Below are 18,602 nucleotides of genomic sequence, written 5' to 3'. Positions count from 1 at the left end.
AACAAAGAGTATATCCAAGCAAATTGCCAACTATTACAGAGTAAAGAGACCGCTAATTACAGTGCTCGGACACTACGTAGTGTACACATTAGGCAATAAGTTATTGAATTATTTCACGAGCAACTTGCAACAAACTACTGGTGTAAATTGAACGTCATGTTTTTGTTTATATATTCTTATTTCTATTACCACTATACCTTAAGTTACAGTAAACTCGTATCATCCAAACTAGTTACAATCTTACAAATACATGAAATGTAGGCTCACCTGTATTCTATCATTGTGATGATTATCCTCATGATATTGAATGTGGTTGAACATGCTTTATGCTACAGGGACGAGCGGGAAAATAATAAAACAGTAGTGTAGGGTTATACATTTAAGCAGACAGCAACTACTTTGTATTCATTGGAAAAAATAAAATAATTCGTGTAATTGAGTTAACAATACACATGTGCCAGGTTTTAGCATGTGGATTTTGTCAATGATCCGTCTCTAGGAGGAAAAACTAAAATAAAGTGAAAATTGGGTGACTATTATTGCTTGGGTAAACAAGTTTACCTCAAGTACATGACAATGGGCCATTTGCTTTTAATGAAAAGCATGTACACCCAGGTTGGTGTTTTTCTATATACTGTAGAAGAGTGATAAACACATCTTACAAAATGTCTTGTGTTGGGTGACATTGTGTGAAGACTATATTAGTTATGTATTAGTATATACAACAGAGTGTGTGTGCGGCCCAATGTTCTGCATGACTCCTTTTGTTCTAAATAACACAATGAGGGGGGCACGCTACTATGAAAGGCAAAGCCATTTTATGCAATTAAATGTGCTTTACACAGAACATCAAACAGTGGTGTTCCAAAACTATGGAATGCACTTCCCATTACAATCAGAACTGCAGCCTCACTCCCAATATTCCGCCATAGTCTGAAAACCCAACTTGTCAGACTCAATCATGGCCCGTAGCACTTACCCTACCCCCTTAGATAGCACTTTATGTAGACTTAGATAGCATTTGATACAGACTGAGACTTATAGCATGTTATGTAGACAACACTAGAATTGCATTGTATGTAGTCACAGCACTTTATAGTATAGCATAGTATAGTATATGTATAGTGTCATTATATAGATATTCCACTGTTACGTTCTTATCTTACGCATGTACTACTTTCTATGTATGTGATGTATTGCCATGCTTTTTGTAAGCTTAATGTAAATCGCTCTGGATTACATATGCTTTGCAGCATGGCGCATCATGGCCAGTATCTAGGCCTACCTGAGAAGTGTCTCCATAATCAAATATACATATACAGTTTATAGAAGATAAAGATCTTAGTTTTCTCATCACAGTGAGCTGAGCTGGTCGTCAAGGCCGTGTCCGCCTCCAAGGAGCGGAGCGGTGTGTCCGTGGCTGCGGTCAAGAAGGCTCTTGCTGCCGGCGGCTACGATGTTGAGAAGAACAAGTCCCGCGTTAAGATCGCCTTCAAGAGCCTGGTCACTAAAGGCACCCTGGTCCAGCTCAAAGGCACCGGGGCTTCTGGCTCTTTCAAGATGAACAAGGCAGAAGCGGTGAAGGTAAAGAAACCTGTTGATAAGAAAGCAGTTAAAGCAAAGAAGCCTGCTGCAGCCAAGAAACCCGTAGCGGCTAAGAAGCCCAAGAAGGTGGCAGCAAAGAAATCTCCCAAGAAAGCCAAGAAAAAAGCCCAAAGATGGCCGCCAAGAGCCCCAAGAAAGTGGCTATGAAGCCCGCAGCAGCCAAGAAAGCTCCAGCCAAGAAGGTTGCCAAACCCAAGGCAGCAAAGAAGGCCGCTCCCAAAAAGAAGTAAACTGCCTGCTCCATCTTTATACCCATAAAAGGCTCTTTTAAGAGCCAACCACATTTTTTTATAAGAGTATACTATCCTCACTTTTTACGTAATGGTCACATGTGGGCACTGGAATAATAACCAACTTATGGCTTTATATTAATACATGTTGTATACTTGCCTTACGAGCAAAAATATGGATCTAAAATATTCATTGCTAATATTAGGTATTGCAAATTTCTATGTTTTCTATGATGCTCTCATTGCTCTGATCCAAAATATCACAGTACACTATTCAAGGCATGTCATTACATTACATCAGATAAAGTAAAATAGTAAAATACATGTCATCAGATTAATACATCAAAGTTACTCACGTAATCAAATCAATACATTCAGTTAGATAAATAACATTTTGCAAATCCCCCCCACCCCTAATAAATATTGACATCAATATTTGTGAAGCCATCAATCACTGTTTTGCTATGGCCATGACCACTGTTTTGTTCGAAATAGTATTTAAATTGAGTAGTGCCATTACGAATGTAATAGCAAAACAACTAAAGAGAAAAACAAAAACAGTAACACGTCCACCTCATCAAATTGAAGTTGTCAAATTAGACATGTATTACCATGTGTTGTGCCAATATCTCACGAATGCATAGAAAGTCATCAAGGATGAGAAAATAACATCTGTCGTAGTAGAAGAATGAACCTATGACTATAGAGTGCTGTGTCTTGTATAGTATATTATACATGCTATCGAAATAACATAGTTTAGTCTTTGCATGAATTCGTCGAGGCTAGATTTGACAAAACATTAGGAAGGGTGGGGATAATTCATCACATACATATTCATATATATTATAATATGATATAGAATATAGAGAGTGTGTGTGTGTGTGTGTGAGAGAGAGAGACACCAAGCGAGATGTGGGGGCGGGGTTAGTAACGCCCACGCAGCTCGCTCTGCCTGTCGGGGTTAGTAACGCCCACGCAGCTCGCTCTGCCAGTCCTCCCTTACGTCCTCCGAACACACATAAAAGAGCAAGTCTCTGAGCTCTCAAATCACTCAGTTTTCTATCTCCAACCACAGCTAACTCAAAATGTCAGGGCGAGGAAAAGGCGGAAAGGGTCTTGGAAAAGGAGGCGCCAAGCGCCATCGCAAGGTGCTTCGTGATAATATCCAGGGAATCACCAAGCCCGCTATCCGCCGTTTGGCTCGCCGCGGCGGAGTGAAGCGTATCTCCGGTCTGATCTACGAGGAGACCCGCGGTGTCCTCAAGGTGTTTCTGGAGAACGTGATCCGTGACGCCGTCACCTACACCGAGCACGCCAAGAGAAAGACCGTGACCGCCATGGATGTTGTCTATGCTCTGAAGAGACAGGGCCGCACTCTGTACGGATTCGGAGGTTAATAATGCTGACTTGATCTACCAACAACCCAAAGGCTCTTTTAAGAGCCGCCCACACTTTCTCTACAGAGCAGATTCCATTATACAATTTCTAGAACTTTTTGAAGATTTGTGTTTAACGAGTCAAACAAGCAGTGTTTATCAAAATGTTATGTGCAGTTTTCCGAAAATTCCAATCCCCTAGCTTTATACACCAACTCACTTTCCAAAAACTAATGTATCAAAATTAGCAGGCTCCTGGTCCATTTCTATATTGTTTAGTCCAGAGTGACCGTATACTGCTTTGCATAGGCAAAATAAATGTTTCATTGGCCGACTGTTTTGTTTTGATTAAAAATGCTAGTCTGTTGCAATCTGAATTTTTAGTAGCCTTTGACTAGTCTGAACAACTGTTCGTTGTGGACGTATCTGAGCGAGCGTAAAAACTGGAGACATGGGCCATAAAGTTACAAATAGTCTGCATTATTTAAATTTGATGACCAAATACTATTATGAATACAGATTAGACCTGTGCGCAAAAACTGACAACTAAAAGTAGTATTATATAGGCCCTATTTAGTATATTGGGTCCCGTTTTCTATAAACTACTTTTTGGCTGCTGTTGACCGCAGACAAATATAAAGTCCGCCTTATTTACAGTTTCATATTAAGCGACGGAACTAGGAACATTCAGTGATTTATGAAGTGTGCTCTTCAAAGACATTAGAAATTAACCTTTACATGGAAACAGTGGGTGGCTCTTAAAAGAGCCTTTGTGGGGTTTGTTAAACGAATGAAGCAGATTTATTTCTTGGCGGCTTTCTCGGTCTTTTTGGGCAGCAGAACAGCCTGGATGTTGGGCAGCACACCGCCCTGAGCGATGGTCACGCCACCGAGAAGTTTGTTGAGCTCCTCATCGTTGCGGACGGCCAGCTGGAGGTGGCGGGGGATGATACGACTCTTCTTGTTGTCACGGGCAGCGTTTCCAGCCAACTCCAGGATCTCAGCGGTAAGATACTCGAGCACCGCAGCGAGGTACACTGGAGCTCCGGCCCCGACTCTCTTGCCATAGTTGCCTTTACGCAGCAGCCTGTGGACACGACCAACGGGGAACTGGAGCCCGGCACGGGATGAGCGGGTCTTAGCTTTCGCCCTGGTCTTTCCTCCGGTTTTCCCTCTGCCGCTCATTTTGATGTAGGTTTATTTCTGGAGTAAAATCTCGAAGAAAACTGAGAAATATGCTGAGGAGAGGCGCGCGAGACCTTTTATATCTTCAACCAACACACAGCCTAGTATTGTATGTATGTGAGGTGGTGCGCCCCACCAATGAATGAGAGCGCGGGCTGAGTGTGTATGAGCTCCTGTCCAATCAGTGCTAGTGCCGTGAATGCTCCTCCCAAAAGAGAGAGAGAGAGAGCGAGAGAGAGAGAGAGAGAGAGAGAGACTGTACACTGTAGACAGTACCAAAGAAAGAGTGGTGGGTATCCCATATATGGAGTATGGGAGTTGAATAAATCACTTTTAATAAGTTAATTGGTGTAGCAGAGGATGACACCAGAGGCTCAGTGATAAGATTTATTAAAGAAACAGGTTCATGGGATAGACTGTAAGTAGGAAATTGAGAGTAACAGAAGGGGGCTGTAATGCAGCTATTTGGATGCCAATGTCAAAACTGATAAACAACGATCAGTACATGAACAAAACGTAAGCACATAAACATAACGAACATGACAATATAATGCATACATGAACACATGGATTTACCTCACTGGCTGCATAAGGGGAATGAAGGGAATGGAATGACAGGAAACCCATATGAACAACAACAAACGTCAAACTGTAACAAAAACAAATCGCATCAATTAAACTCATATACAAATCAAACATACACCTTAAATGTTGACAAATAACTTAAAACATTGGTTCAGAAACAAACAAACAAACCTTGGTTAATGACACGCTTCTCTCAAACAATTCATGTTCTTCCGTCTACATGCTGGTTCAACACCAAATAAGGACATGGCCCCGGACGCAATTCCAAATTACCTTTCCCAATATAATGTGTGAAGTGGAAAACAAATAAAACAAAAATAATGACAGAAACATATTTCTGGCAGCCAAACAAAGGTGCTATGATATCAAAACGTGGCATGAAATTCTAGGCCATTGCAACTACGAAGATGTGTTGAAATTGCAGAATGTATCTAAGGATATGGAAATTAAAGGCAAAGTTGATATTTCCAAATTGTCATGTGAAGTGTGCACAAAAGGTACATTTGCTCAGAGCCGAAACAGAGAGCCAGATCAAAGGGCTAAAGCTGCACTAGAAATTGTACACACTGCTTTATTTGGACCGATCGATCCAACGGCTAAAGATGGATTCAAATACACTTTAGCATTTACTGATGACTATTCAGGAGCAAATTTTGTTTATTTCTTGAAATCTAAGAGTGACACAGTCAAAGCTACAGAGAAATACATTGCTGATGTTTCACCTTATGGGAAAATTAAGTGTATTCCATCAGATAATGGTACTGAGTATGCTTCTGGTCTATTTCAAGCATTGCTAAGCAAAAATGCCATCAGACATGAGACCTCAGCTCAGAATGGGACAGCTGAAATAAATTGGAGAACACTGTTCAACAAGCATGTAGGGCAGACCCCATATTATATGTTGACACGAAAGAAGCCAAACCTTTCGAGAATGAGAACATTTGGGTCACCATGCTATGCATACAAGCAAGACAAGACAAAGGAGTGTCACTGAGAGTCAGACTCAAACAGAGCAAGAAATGGAGGAGGATGATGATTGCAGTATGAGAAGGGCTGTAAACCATCTGCCTGAAGTTGGGAAGACCAGTGTAACCCCACAAGAGACACAAGAACGAGATGCAGAGTCAGAGATGAGTGATCTGGTTGAAATTCAGGCAGGTGAAAGTAGCCAGAGACCACCTCAATAATTAAAGGATTACGAGTGTCAAGCTAAATCTGATGACCAGGGAAATGTAACCTTTGATTATTGTTATGGAGTTATGAGAGAACATGATAAATTTACCCTGACTATACTGCCAGAGGGCAAGAATGCAGTGGGGGATGCAAACAGAAACAGGGTGATGGATGATTGTCATAACACAGTAAAACAAAAGAAAATAAGGAAAAATAAGTGTTCATTTGTGTTTGCGTGATCTGATTGTGATTTATTTAATCTGCTCTCTATTGTTGAGTATTTGAAAAGTAACATGTAATTGAGAAATGACATGGGTATTTTAAATGTATTATTGCAACCAGTAATGTGATGTGATGACAGATGTAAAAGAGATGCTTACATTTGCACATATTTATTGAAACATTATATTGGTATTTAAAGTGATTATGTAAAGATGACGGTGTAAAATAAGATACAAGGTTTAACATGCACGTTTTAAGGTTGTATTTTACTGTGTTAACATGTGATCTTTATTGTCTTTTATATACCTGCTCTTATTCTGAAATGCCAAGTGCCTAACAGGAAGTGCCTATTAACATTGTGTATATATTGGCTGAATAAACGGCTGGCTTCAGTTTGTTTGACAAGCTGGAGGAGTGGATGTATGGAATAGGAAGAGTATCAAAAGTGTCAAAGTAAATATTTGACAAAAGGTTCCCCCATTCTGTGTTTCCTAGAACTAGAGGTCTGGAAAAAAACCATTAACATGGTGAAACACATCTTGATGATGTCATCAAGATGTGTTTCACCATGTTAATGATCTTTTTCATAATTACAGTTCTAGGAAACGCAACATGGGGGGACTTTTTATTATTTCCACACAACAGCTCTAAGGTATAATAATGACATAGTAAAATGTTGAAAATGGGTGGTTTTCCCCTTTAAGTCCAGCCCCTTTCAGAGCGTTTTGATTGATTGATTGATTGAAGAATTTATTAACAGTTTGCAGAATTACAGTACATTTCAAGCACAAACTCAATACAAAGGCTGTTAACTGTGAGTGGACGACCCAATTAAGCATTACACTTGTTTCCAATAGGGTCCACCATGTTCAAATCATCAAAACATTTAGAGACGTACAAATAGACACTTCTATAGACAGAACAGGAATTCATCATAAACGAGGTAAAAAGGGAAAAGAAACATATACAGTGAGGGGGAAAAAAAGGGGTGGGCGGTGGGGGGGATTCACGTTCAGCTCCGTTAATTTGTTTTTTTCCTTGGAGGAGCTGCGTTGGGTCCCCAAGTTGGCTCAGTGGCCATACCTTGAGTTGGCTGTGTGGCCGCGACCGTCTCTTGTGTTGTCCTTGCGTTCGTGTTTGAGGGATTCCGATTTTACAGGGGCCATTTTCGAATTGCAGCCGTCCGTAGGTACCCTTTGAGAGCGGTTTTGAAAGAGTCAAGGGATTCGCATGTCTTAATGACAGTTGGTTCCACATTTTGGTGGCATAGGAGCGAAAATAATTTAGTCCCTTGTTTGTGCCGAATCTGGGTTGTACATGGTTCGTTGCACTCCCTCTGGTGTTGTGGGTGTGGACTTCGTTAACATTAAGGAAGTATCTAGACAGGTACATGGGTATCTTGGTGGTGTATCGAATCTTGTGGACCAGACCCATTGCAAGATGCTGTACTCTGTCGTCGACCCTAAGCCATTCCAGCCTGTCGAAGTGGGCAGGGGTGAGGTGGGTTCGGGGGGCTAGGTCAAGTAGGAGCCTGACCAGTTTGTTTTGGGAAGTCTGGAGCCTGGTTTTAAGGGCCTTTGAGGTGCTGTGGTACCAGGAAACCCTGTACAAGGGCTCCTGTTAAGGTCTTCAAGGTGTTTTTGTTGACCAGTGAGGAGATCCTGTAAAGGAATCTTGTTCTATGGTTGACCTTTTTGATTACGTTGGTTGCCATTTTATCACCGGAAAGATTAGCCTCCAGGATGGAACCTAGGTAGGTAATTTCATCTTTACGTGTGATAACATTGTCACCCACTTTAACCAAGAAGCCATTTGCCTTGCTGAGATTACTATTAGAGCCAAAGAGAATGGATTCAGTTTTTCCCAGGTGTAAAGATAGTTTGTTATCAGCGAGCCAGGTGCAGATTCTACCGAGTTCAGAGCTGAGGGCATTTTCAACCTGCAGTTTGTCCCTGTCCGAGACCAGCAGTGCTGAGTCATCTGCGAACAGGAACAAGTTGCAGTCACAAGCTGAAGTCATGTCGTTAACATATATTAGGAACAGTAGAGGCCCTAGTATGCTTCCTTGTGGAACGCCACAGCTCACTGGGAGGGGGGGGGGACAGTGTTCCGTTCACTTCCACCATCTGTTCTCTCCCCTCCAGGTAGGATTGCATCCAGCTCACTGATGTGCTATCGAAACCAATTGCTTTTAGCTTGTTAACCAGTATGGAGTGGTTCACGGTGTCAAAAGCCTTTTGGAGGTCCAGCATGACCATGCCGCAGTATTTGCCAGCGTCCACCTCTTGTTTGATGTGGTCGCTCAAATAGAGAAGGCATGTGTCAGTGGAGTGGGATGTTCTGAAGCCAGATTGGAACTCGTACAATAATTTATTAGTGGCAAGATACTTTTCAACCTGTTCATAGACTATTTTTTCCATCACTTTCGAGATGGAACTAAGAATAGAAATAGGGCGGTAGTTGCCGGGGTCTAATTTACTCCCTTTCTTGTGCAAGGGGGTTACTTTGGCCAGTTTGAAATCTTGGGGGACCTGTCCCTGTTTGATGGAGAGGTTTACTTATATGTGGGTGATGATTGGAGCTATAGAGATGGCTGAGTCTCTGAGAAATTTGGAGGGAATGTTGTCATGGCCTGTGGCCTTGTGGGGTTGGAGGGCACTCAGTTTCTTAATTACCTCATCAGTTGTTACCATAACTAGTTTAAAATCGTCTTTACAAACACCTAGGTTTCTGTAGAAGGTTGTAATGTGCTCTACACCAAAGAGCCCAGAGTGGGAGGGCAGTTTGTTAACCAGAGTTGTTGCTATGTTTGTAAAGAAGATATTCAAGTAGTTGGCCACATCAAGGTTGTCAGTGATGAGAGTGTTGTCCGATTTGATGTTTATGTTTGAAAACCTGGTTTTTAGTTTCTGACCATAGCCTAGTTGATTGTTTAGTAGCTTCCAGAGCTCATGAGGATTGTTTTTGTTTTCCTGTGCTTTATCATTGATGAAGTTACTTTTAGCTGATTTGGTCATGGCAGTTACACTGTTTCTTAGCTTGATTCGTTGGGTATTTAGGTTGTTCAAACGAGCTTGGCGAACACTGTCGAAGCGCTTGGCTAGCTTTGACTTGCATTTTAGAAATTCATTTTTTGTCTCTGGCTTTCATTGCAGCCAGTATGTCCGAATTCATCCATGGTTCCGAGCGGGGTTTTGCCCCTGGTGGTTCTCAAAGGAGCCATGTTGTTCAGCATCAGTCTGTGAGAGTTTACTTGAGAGAAGGAACAGCAATCTACTATCCGAGACAATAATGGCAGAAGTCGCACCAGCACCAGCACCAGCACCAGCTCCGTCACCGGCCAAGGCCGCGAAGAAGAAGGCAGCACCCCGACCCAATAAGACCGGCCCCAGCGTCGCTGAGCTGGTCGTGAAGGCCGTGTCCGCCTCCAAGGAGCGGAGCGGTGTGTCCCTGGCTGCGGTCAAGAAGGCTCTGGCTGCCGGCGGCTACGATGTTGAGAAGAACAAGTCCCGCGTTAAGATCGCCGTCAAGAGCCTGGTCGCTAAAGGCACCCTGGTCCAGCTCAAAGGAACCGGGGCTTCTGGCTCTTTCAAGATGAACAAGGCAGAAGCGGTGACGGTAAAGAAACCTATTGCTAAGAAAGCAGTTAAAGCAAAGAAGCCTGCTGCAGCCAAGAAACCCGTTGCAGCTAAGAAGCCCAAGAAGGTGGCAGCAAAGAAGCCCGCAGCCGCCAAGAAATCACCCAAGAAAGCCAAGAAGCGTGCCGCAAAGAAAGTAGCAGCTAAAAGCCCGAAGAAGGCCGCCAAGAGCCCCAAGAAAGTTGCTAAGAAGCCCGCAGCAGCCAAGAAAGCTCCAGCCAAGAAGGTTGCCAAACCCAAGGCAGCAAGGAAAACTGCTCCCAAAAAGAAGTAAACTGCCTGCTCCATCTTTATACCCACAAAAGGCTCTTTTAAGAGCCAACCACATTATTTTATAGGAGTATCCTCTTTTTATGTCATCATGGTCACATGTGAGCACTCACTGGAATAATAACCAGCCCTTGTATTAATGCATTAATTACATTTGTGTATGCCCTATGAGCAAAAATTTGAACCCTTTCCAAGATATTTATTACAAATATGTATTGCAATAATATGCTCTTGATCCAGACTTTTCTCCCCTGCCAGTTATGCCGCTTGGATTTAAAGTATTGCATTTCCACAATATTACAAAATATCACAGTACAATACAATGTTCAAGGATTGGCCTTACATTACATCAGACAAAGGCTACATGTCATTAGATTGAAACATCAAAGTTACAAACGTCATCAAATCAATACATTCATTTAGAAACTGAACCCCCAACCCTAATAAATGTAGACATACATTAGTGAAGCCATCAGTCACTGCGGCCTTGACTGCTGTTTTGTTTCAATGTTTTGCAACATAGCATTTAAATTGAGTATAGTGCCATTACAAATAAAGAGAAAAACAGTAACCCGTCCACCTCTACATCATCAAATTGAAATTGCCAAGTGATAAATAAGCAAGACATGGATTTGTGAGATTCCCACCCCTTTTTCCCCTTCACTGTATATGTTTATTTTCCCTTTCTACCTCCTTTCTGATGAATTCCTGTTCTGTTCTTTGGCTATATAGAAGTGTCTATTTTTACGTCTCTAAATGTTTTGATGAATTGAACAAGGTGGACCCTCTTGTAAACAAGTGTAATGCTTTATTGGGTCGTCCACTCACAGTTAACAGTATTTGTATTGAGGTGTGCGCGAAATGTACTGTAATTCTACAAACTGTTAATAATAAAAAATATATATATATATTTCAATCAATCAATAAATCAATCAGATATAGGCACAACACATGGTAATACATCAAATGCATAGAAATAGTCATCAAGGATGAGAACATAACATCTGTCTAACAGTAGAATATCTGTACAGTCAATTAACCTATGAGTATACACTATAGAGTGCTGTGTCTATATAGTACATTATACATGCTATCGAAATAACATAGTCTTTGCATACGCCTGTAAATCTGTCGAGGCTAGATTTGACAAAACATATTAGGAAGGGTGGGGATAATGCATCACATACATATTAATATATTATAATATGATATATAATATATAGCGTGGGTGTGTTTGTGTGCGTGTGAGTGTGTACGTGTGTGTGTGTGCGTGCGTGTGTGTGAGTGAATGTGTGTGCGCGTTCGTGAGAGAGAGAGGGGGGACGGGGTTAGTAACTCCCACGCAGCTCGCTCTGCCTGTCCTCCCATACGTCCTCAGAGCACACATAAATAGGGCAAGTCTCTGAGCTCTAAAGTCACTCAGTTTTCTATCTCCAACTACAGCTAAACTCAAAATGTCAGGGCGAGGAAAAGGAGGAAAGGGTCTTGGAAAAGGAGGTGCTAAGCGCCATCGCAAGGTGCTTCGTGATAACATCCAGGGAATCACCAAGCCCGCTATCCGCCGTTTGGCTCGCCGTGGCGGTGTGAAGCGTATCTCCGGTCTGATCTACGAGGAGACCCGCGGTGTCCTCAAGGTGTTCCTGGAGAACGTGATCCGTGACGCCGTCACCTACACCGAGCACGCCAAGAGAAAGACTGTGACCGCCATGGATGTTGTCTATGCTCTGAAGAGACAGGGACGCACACTGTACGGATTCGGAGGTTAATAATGCTGACTTGACTCTACCAACAACCCAAAGGCTCTTTTAAGAGCCGCCTACATGAACTTATACAGAGCTTATACCATTCAAGTAGGCAATGTTTGCATATGAGCCATGATTCATGGACTGACTGGGAGCAATAGGTATCCTTGTGCATGTGAAATCTCTTACTTTAATTTGTATATAACCCTCGACAATAACATCGTGATCCACATCCAAGTGTTACATTAACTACTTAATATGCATCAATGCATTCTATTCAGGGCGCGTTCGGAAATACCGCACTCCTATTAGTTTCCGAATGCGCCCTCAGAGTTCCCTGCCCTGCGCCAGTGACGTTTTGGAGCCGTTGGCCTAGTTTAGAGGGACAATCTTATACGATGCATGCGGGAGAACTTTTTTAGCGGGACAATAGATCAGGCAGGCGGGAGAACATTATGCAGAAACAAAGACAACACTGACTCCATTGAGCGCCACCCTCTGTATATCACTGTATCACGTGAGTGAGTGGTAGCCGTTAGCCACCAACTGCCAAATTAATGTTTGATTTAAAAAGAGGGGGGGGACATCTTAACCAGTGTGTGGAGTGTTGATTTATGCAATAATTGCAATAATTGCAATAATTGCAATAATGCAATAATTAACAAAATCGTAGCATCGTCACACAGCATATTCATGTGGTTAAACTTCCAATATTTGGACATGTCGGTGCTTCAATGTGCAAAGTTAAGATAGGAGTTGTAGTAAAAAGGGCGCAAACTGCTGATTTTAAGCTCATTAGCTCTGAGACGCGGTCTCTGGTCAGGAACCTCCTTCTTTGGGAGGAGCAGCGTATGCTACTACTACTGATTGGTTGGAAGCTCATACACACTCAGCCCGCGCTCTCATCCGTTTCTATGATTGGTGGGGCGCACACCCACATACAAAGTACTATTCTCTGTGTGAAGGTATAAAACGTCTCGCGCGCTTCTCCTCCAGCACATTTCGTCGAGCTTCAACTCCAGAATTTCTTTCTGGTTCTTGGCGAAAGCTGCGAGGCAGGAGATATCAACCCGATCCGGCCCAGGGAGGGAGACAGGGAGTGTCACTGTCAACGTTTCTTGCCAAGCCTACAAAACATCAAGATTTGCCCAAAATGCTGACTGAAAATAGGAAGCGCCGGCGCGTCGGTGACAACGAGGAGGAGCAGCAATTGAACCCCCAGGCCAAGAGGTCGGGAGGGTCTCATGACACTCTGGTGTCGTACCTGGGACGAGATGTCTGGGATTCAGAGCACTCGTCCAGCAGTGATAGCAGCGGTGGGATCAGTAGTCCAGAGAGAGCAGCCTCGGCCAGCACCAGTCTTTGCGGGCAGGGACAGAACTGCATTTCCCAGAACTCCCTCAGCCCCCAGCCTGAAGGTTCTGCCAGCGCCTCACTGCAGGGTTTCCATGGTGACGGCAGTAGCAGCAGTAGTGACTCCTACCACCACATCAACAGAGTCCTGAGGGAGGCCCATTTCAACTGTCTCTCTGTGCTGACCTTGTCCCTCACTCATCAGTCCTGACCACACCTGGCACTAGTGGACCCCCGTCTTCAATATCTTAAAAGTGTGTGTGTGTGTGTGTGTGTGTGTGTGTGTGTGTGTGTGTGTGTGTGTGTGTGTGTGTGTGTGTGTGTGTGTGTGTGTGTGTGTGTGTGTGTGTGTGTGTGTGTGTGTGTGTGTGTGTGTGTGTGTGTGTGTGTGTGTGCGCCAATGCACTTTACAAAGGAGTATATTCTCTTTACATGTGTGTCGGTGCGTGAACATCTTCATGGTGCTATCTATGAGAAACGTGTGTGTATGCTCCAAAGTGCTTGCAATACTAAAATAAAGCAAAGCATTTTTTTCAACAACAAAAAAACCGGAGGAAAGGCCAGGGCAAAGGCTAAGACCCGCTCATCCCGTGCCGGGCTCCAGTTTCCCGTCGGTCGTGTCCACAGGCTGCTGCGTAAAGGCAACTATGCCCAGAGAGTCGGCGCCGGAGCTCCAGTGTACCTCGCTGCGGTGCTCGAGTATCTGACCGCTGAGATCCTGGAGTTGGCTGGAAACGCTGCCCGTGACAACAAGAAGAGCCGTATCATCCCCCGTCACCTCCAGCTGGCAGTCCGCAACGACGAGGAGCTCAACAAACTGCTGGGTGGAGTGACCATCGCTCAGGGCGGTGTGCTGCCCAACATCCAGTTACAAACCCCAAAACGGCTCTTTTAAGAGCCACCCACTTTTTCTATATAAAGAGTCACTTCTATCTATATAAGCAATACTTTCGTGGTCTATTTGAAAACTATTCCTATATAATGTATTCATATTGCTCATATGAATACATTATATAGGAATAGTTTTCAAATATTTAGCCTATCTAATCACATGCTCTCACACACTAGTCTAGTTTCTCAGTCATTGCATTGATTTAATTTACATTATTGGAATTTACTTGTACGTACATTAATTTATATATGTAGCCTAGATTACATTTACATATGCTAATATAATACTGTCTCGCTTTTACTACCAAGTAACTGTACATATGATGCAGTGCATAATAGTAGGGGATATTATTGTTGGAATCGTTACGCGGCGGATAAAAGCATGAAATTTGGTACAGATGTCCCTTGGGTCATCCTAAAACATCCCAGAAGGGGTGCCGAAAAAAATCTTAAACAGGAAGTGAGTAATGGACAAAATTCAAAATGGCCACCTACAGTGTTGTCGATTGGCTCAAAAGAATCTCCAAAAAGCATACAATTTGGCACACATGTCCCTTGGGTCATTCTAAGACATCCTAGAAGGGATTCCCAAAGAAATCTTAAACAGGAAGTGAATTATTGACAAAATTGAAAATGGCCGCCTACAGTGTTGTCGATTGGCTCAAAAGACGCCAAAATAATCTTCAAAAATCACAAAATTTGGCACACATGTCCCTTGGGTCATTCTAAGACATCCTAGAAGGGGTGCCCAAAGTAATCTGAAACAGGAAGTGAGTTATTTACTAAATTGAAAATGTCTACAGTGTTGTCGATTTACTCAAAAAACAACTATAAAGAATCGCATAAAAGCACGACATTTGGCACACATGTCCCTTGGGTCATTCTAAGACATCCTAGAAGGGGTGCCCAAAATAATCTGAAACAGGAAGTGAATTGTTGACAACATTGAAAATGGCCATATACAGTTGACAGATGCAAAAGACACCTAAAGAATCGCATAAAAGCATGACATGCAAATGTCAATTGGGTGATCTTAGCATCCTACAAGGGGTGCCCAAAATGTTTTAAACAGGAAGTGAGTTTTTGGCTAAATTCAATTCAATAATCCCTTTTAGGAAGGAGCACAATATGCTTTTATGACGTCTCTTCTTTTGCATCAACTGCTTTAAGCGGTTATTTTGAAATTAGCTTCCCTTGTAGGATTTGTGCCAGATTCCATGCTTTTATGAGATTCTTTAGGTGTCTTTTTCATCATCTGTAGTCATTTTTAAATTTAGTCAATAACCCACTTGCTGTTTCAGATTATTTTGTGTGCCACATTGTATGCTTATGGAGATTCTTTAGTTGTCTTTTGAGATAATCGACAACACTGTAGGCAGCCATTTTCAATGTTGTCAATACCTCACTTCCTGTTTCGGATTACCTTTGGGCACCCCTTCTAGGATGTCTTACGATGACCCAAGGGACATATGTGCAAATTGTATGCTTCTATGAGATTCTATAAGCTTGAGTCAATAACCAACACTGTAGGCGGCCATTTACAATTTTGTCAATAATTCACTTCCTGTTTAAGATTTATTTTGGCACCCCTTCTAGGATGTCTTAGGGTGACCCAAGGGACATGTGTGCCAAATGTTATGCTTTTTGAAGATTCTTTAGGCTTTTTGAGTCAATCACCAATAACACCGTAGGCGGCCATTTTCAATTTTGTCAATAATTCACTTCCTGTTCAAGATTGTTTTGGGCACCCCTTCTAGGATGATTTAGGATAACCCAGGGACATCTGTACCAAATTTCATGCTTGTATCGATTTGGCTATTTTTTGATGATAGGAGTTGTGCCCCAATAGAGGGCTTGATCTCTGGTCATATGAAGATTTTTACAATATATTATCTATTGGTAATCATTCATAGGGTCTTTTAAAAGTTTTTAAAAACAATTGTGTATTTTTAGCATTGACAATATATCACTCAGAAAGGGATTCATGTGGAAGGTCATCTCATTCCGAGTGGTTTTTAAGTACATTGTTGGCATTTAAAGTTGTTTAAAAAATATTCAAGACATTTTATGTTTTTTTTTTGCCAAATCCTTTAATATTAGTGTAATTACTATAAATGTAAAGGTTATACTTGGCACAATCAGTCAAAATGTCAGAATTATATCACCTTTAGGAATAATAGGTAATTTCTGGCAGCCATTTTGGATTTTTCCCTAAAAAAAGCCTTTAATGTGTCTAAAATTTTTGGCACCCCTTCTGAGATGGTGAGATACACCCTAAAGAGTGCGTGTACCAAATCTGGTGCTTTTATCCACCGCGTAACGATTTGGCCATTTATTGCCGATAATATCCCTACTATAATGCGTATTTAACTCAGATCAATTTGGTATAGCTCAAATCTGTATGCTATAACTGTTTGTTACTTATATTTTACTTTGTATTGAATATTTCAATATCACAGTGGATTGTATCCATTTTGGGGGCTTTGTTATTAATATAATATCAAATACGTTTCATATTTTCAAGTTTGTGTTTCCTAAACTCATCACATTGACAACTATATTAAATAAGGAACAATCTTTAAATGAAGTTGTGGGTGGCTCTTAAAAGAGCCTTTGTGGGGTAACGGGCTGTGTTGGTGTTTACTTCTTCTTGGCGGCAGCCTTCTTGGGTTTCGCCGCCTTGGGCTTTGCTACCTTCTTTGCTGGGGCTTTCTTGACGGCAGCGGGCTTCTTCACCTTCTTGGGACTCTTCATCGCCTTCTTCGGACTCTTCTTGGCTGCTGGTTTCTTTGCAGCGGCAGCAGGTTTCTTTGCCTTCTTGGGAGATTTCTTAGCGGCTGCAGGCTTCTTGGCTACTGCCTTCTTCGGGGACTTCTTTGCCGCGGCGGGTTTTTTGCCTGCCGGCTTCTTGGGTTTGACGGCTTTCTTCGCGGGTTTCTTTGCCTTCGGTGCTTCCTTGTTCATCTTGAAAGAGCCAGATGCTCCGGCACCTTTGGTCTGAACCAGGGTGCCTTTAGCGACCAGGCTCTTGACGGCGATCTTAACGCGGGCCTTGTTCTTCTCGACATCGTAGCCACCGGCAGCCAGAGCTTTCTTGACCGCAGCAAGGGATACACCTTTCCGTTCCTTGGAGGCGGAAACGGCCTTGACGACAAGCTCGGCGACGCTGGGGCCGGTCTTCTTGGGTCGGGGTGCTGCCTTCTTCTTGGCGGCCTTGGCCGGTGACGGAGCTGGTGCTGGTGCGACTTCTGCCATTATTGTCTCGGATAGTAGATTGCTGTTCCTTCTCTCAAGTAAACTCTCACAGACTGATGCTGGACTTAAACACCACATGAGAACCATGTAGAGTCAACACACACACAGGCCTTCTTCTCTTGTGCCACTTGTGTTTTCTCCTCGATTAAAACAAGTTATAACAAACTACTGTGTATATTATTTAATGCGACAAAGAGCTGACCAGTTAACACACATGTGCCTTTCTATCATGAATGTATCTAAGATTAAAGCAGTGCACTCCTTTTTAGTAATAACCTCAAAACATCACCTGTCTAGAGTCAGATCAAAGTGTTGCCTTTGTCATTTTTCTTCTAAAATATTGTAAACTATGTTCTAATAACAACAATACTCACAATCAATTTAGTAGACATTCCTGGTGACGTGATACCATAAACTATGATTTTGTTATGTCATCCGTTTTGCTATAAATATAATGTTTTCTGAACGCAGTAAACACACTCCTGTTCAAGGAAAGCATGATGGTGGAGTTGATCCCAACTTCCAATGACAAAATGCCAGCTGTTGGAAAACTTGGTTAATTTTGGACAAATAACTCACTGTGATCAGAAAACTAAGAGTGTTTAAATCTTCTATAAACTGTATGTATATTTGATTATGGAGACACTTCTCAGGTAGGCCTAGATACTTCATGATGTGTCATGCTGCAAAGCACAGTAATATTATATTTCTAGTGAACTCCTCTCTCTCTCTCTAATTTACATAAAATTGCTGTTTACCAAACACACTTTGACAGCATTAATAAGAAAATCGATGATGTCACGTCTCCTTATTTGAGTAGTCACTAGTGTGACATTTCCCATTTACTGCACACAATTAGGTGTAGACGATGTAGATGTGGTTAATATTTATTACAAAAACATGTTTTGAACTATATCACTATTGATTGATTGTTGTAAGGAAAACTGAGGAGATTGTGATCACCATACATGGTCATGACATCAAACAGGTCACCTCCTATAAATATCTAGGAGTGCACATGGATTGTGATATGAGCTGGCACTCCCATGTGACAAGTATGTGTGCAAAAGTACACCA

The 18,602-nt window shown here is 42.3% G+C and overlaps 4 protein-coding genes and 1 pseudogene across 5 annotated transcripts in view; 3 read left to right on the top strand and 2 right to left on the bottom strand.

Annotated features, from left to right (window-relative positions):
* The window catches only part of LOC306937247, a 174,808-nt pseudogene extending 164,520 nt beyond the window's left edge, over positions 1–10,288 (top strand). Inside the window, exons 2-4 of the transcript in view lie at positions 1,381–1,769; positions 4,049–4,243; positions 9,668–10,288. The product of the transcript in view is annotated as an uncharacterized misc_RNA (transcript). The remainder of the gene's footprint in view (positions 1–1,380; positions 1,770–4,048; positions 4,244–9,667) is intronic.
* Positions 2,921–3,232, top strand: LOC306937579 (histone H4; the record flags this gene model as incomplete). Its single annotated transcript, XM_079521415.1, has 1 exon — positions 2,921–3,232. The coding sequence occupies one exon, from the start codon at positions 2,921–2,923 to the stop codon at positions 3,230–3,232; it is 312 nt and encodes a 103-aa protein (XP_079377541.1).
* Positions 4,013–4,396, bottom strand: LOC306937565 (histone H2A-like; the record flags this gene model as incomplete). The annotated part of the gene is made up of 1 exon (XM_079521402.1): positions 4,013–4,396. The coding sequence occupies one exon, from the start codon at positions 4,394–4,396 to the stop codon at positions 4,013–4,015; it is 384 nt and encodes a 127-aa protein (XP_079377528.1).
* A 3,578-nt stretch (positions 10,289–13,866) lies between the features above and the next one.
* On the top strand, positions 13,867–14,274 carry LOC306937246 (histone H2A-like; the record flags this gene model as incomplete). Its single annotated transcript, XM_079520914.1, has 1 exon — positions 13,867–14,274. The coding sequence occupies one exon, from the start codon at positions 13,867–13,869 to the stop codon at positions 14,272–14,274; it is 408 nt and encodes a 135-aa protein (XP_079377040.1).
* A 2,636-nt stretch (positions 14,275–16,910) lies between these two features.
* Positions 16,911–17,525, bottom strand: LOC306937546 (histone H1-like; the record flags this gene model as incomplete). Its single annotated transcript, XM_079521384.1, has 1 exon — positions 16,911–17,525. One exon carries the CDS (start codon positions 17,523–17,525, stop codon positions 16,911–16,913), a length of 615 nt encoding a protein of 204 aa, XP_079377510.1.
* Positions 17,526–18,602: the final 1,077 nt, after the last annotated feature.

This window comes from Electrona antarctica, assembly GCF_951216825.1.
Source record: "Electrona antarctica genome assembly, chromosome: 14".
Lineage (NCBI taxonomy): Eukaryota > Metazoa > Chordata > Actinopteri > Myctophiformes > Myctophidae > Electrona > Electrona antarctica.
This window is presented reverse-complemented; position numbering and strand designations above follow the sequence as displayed.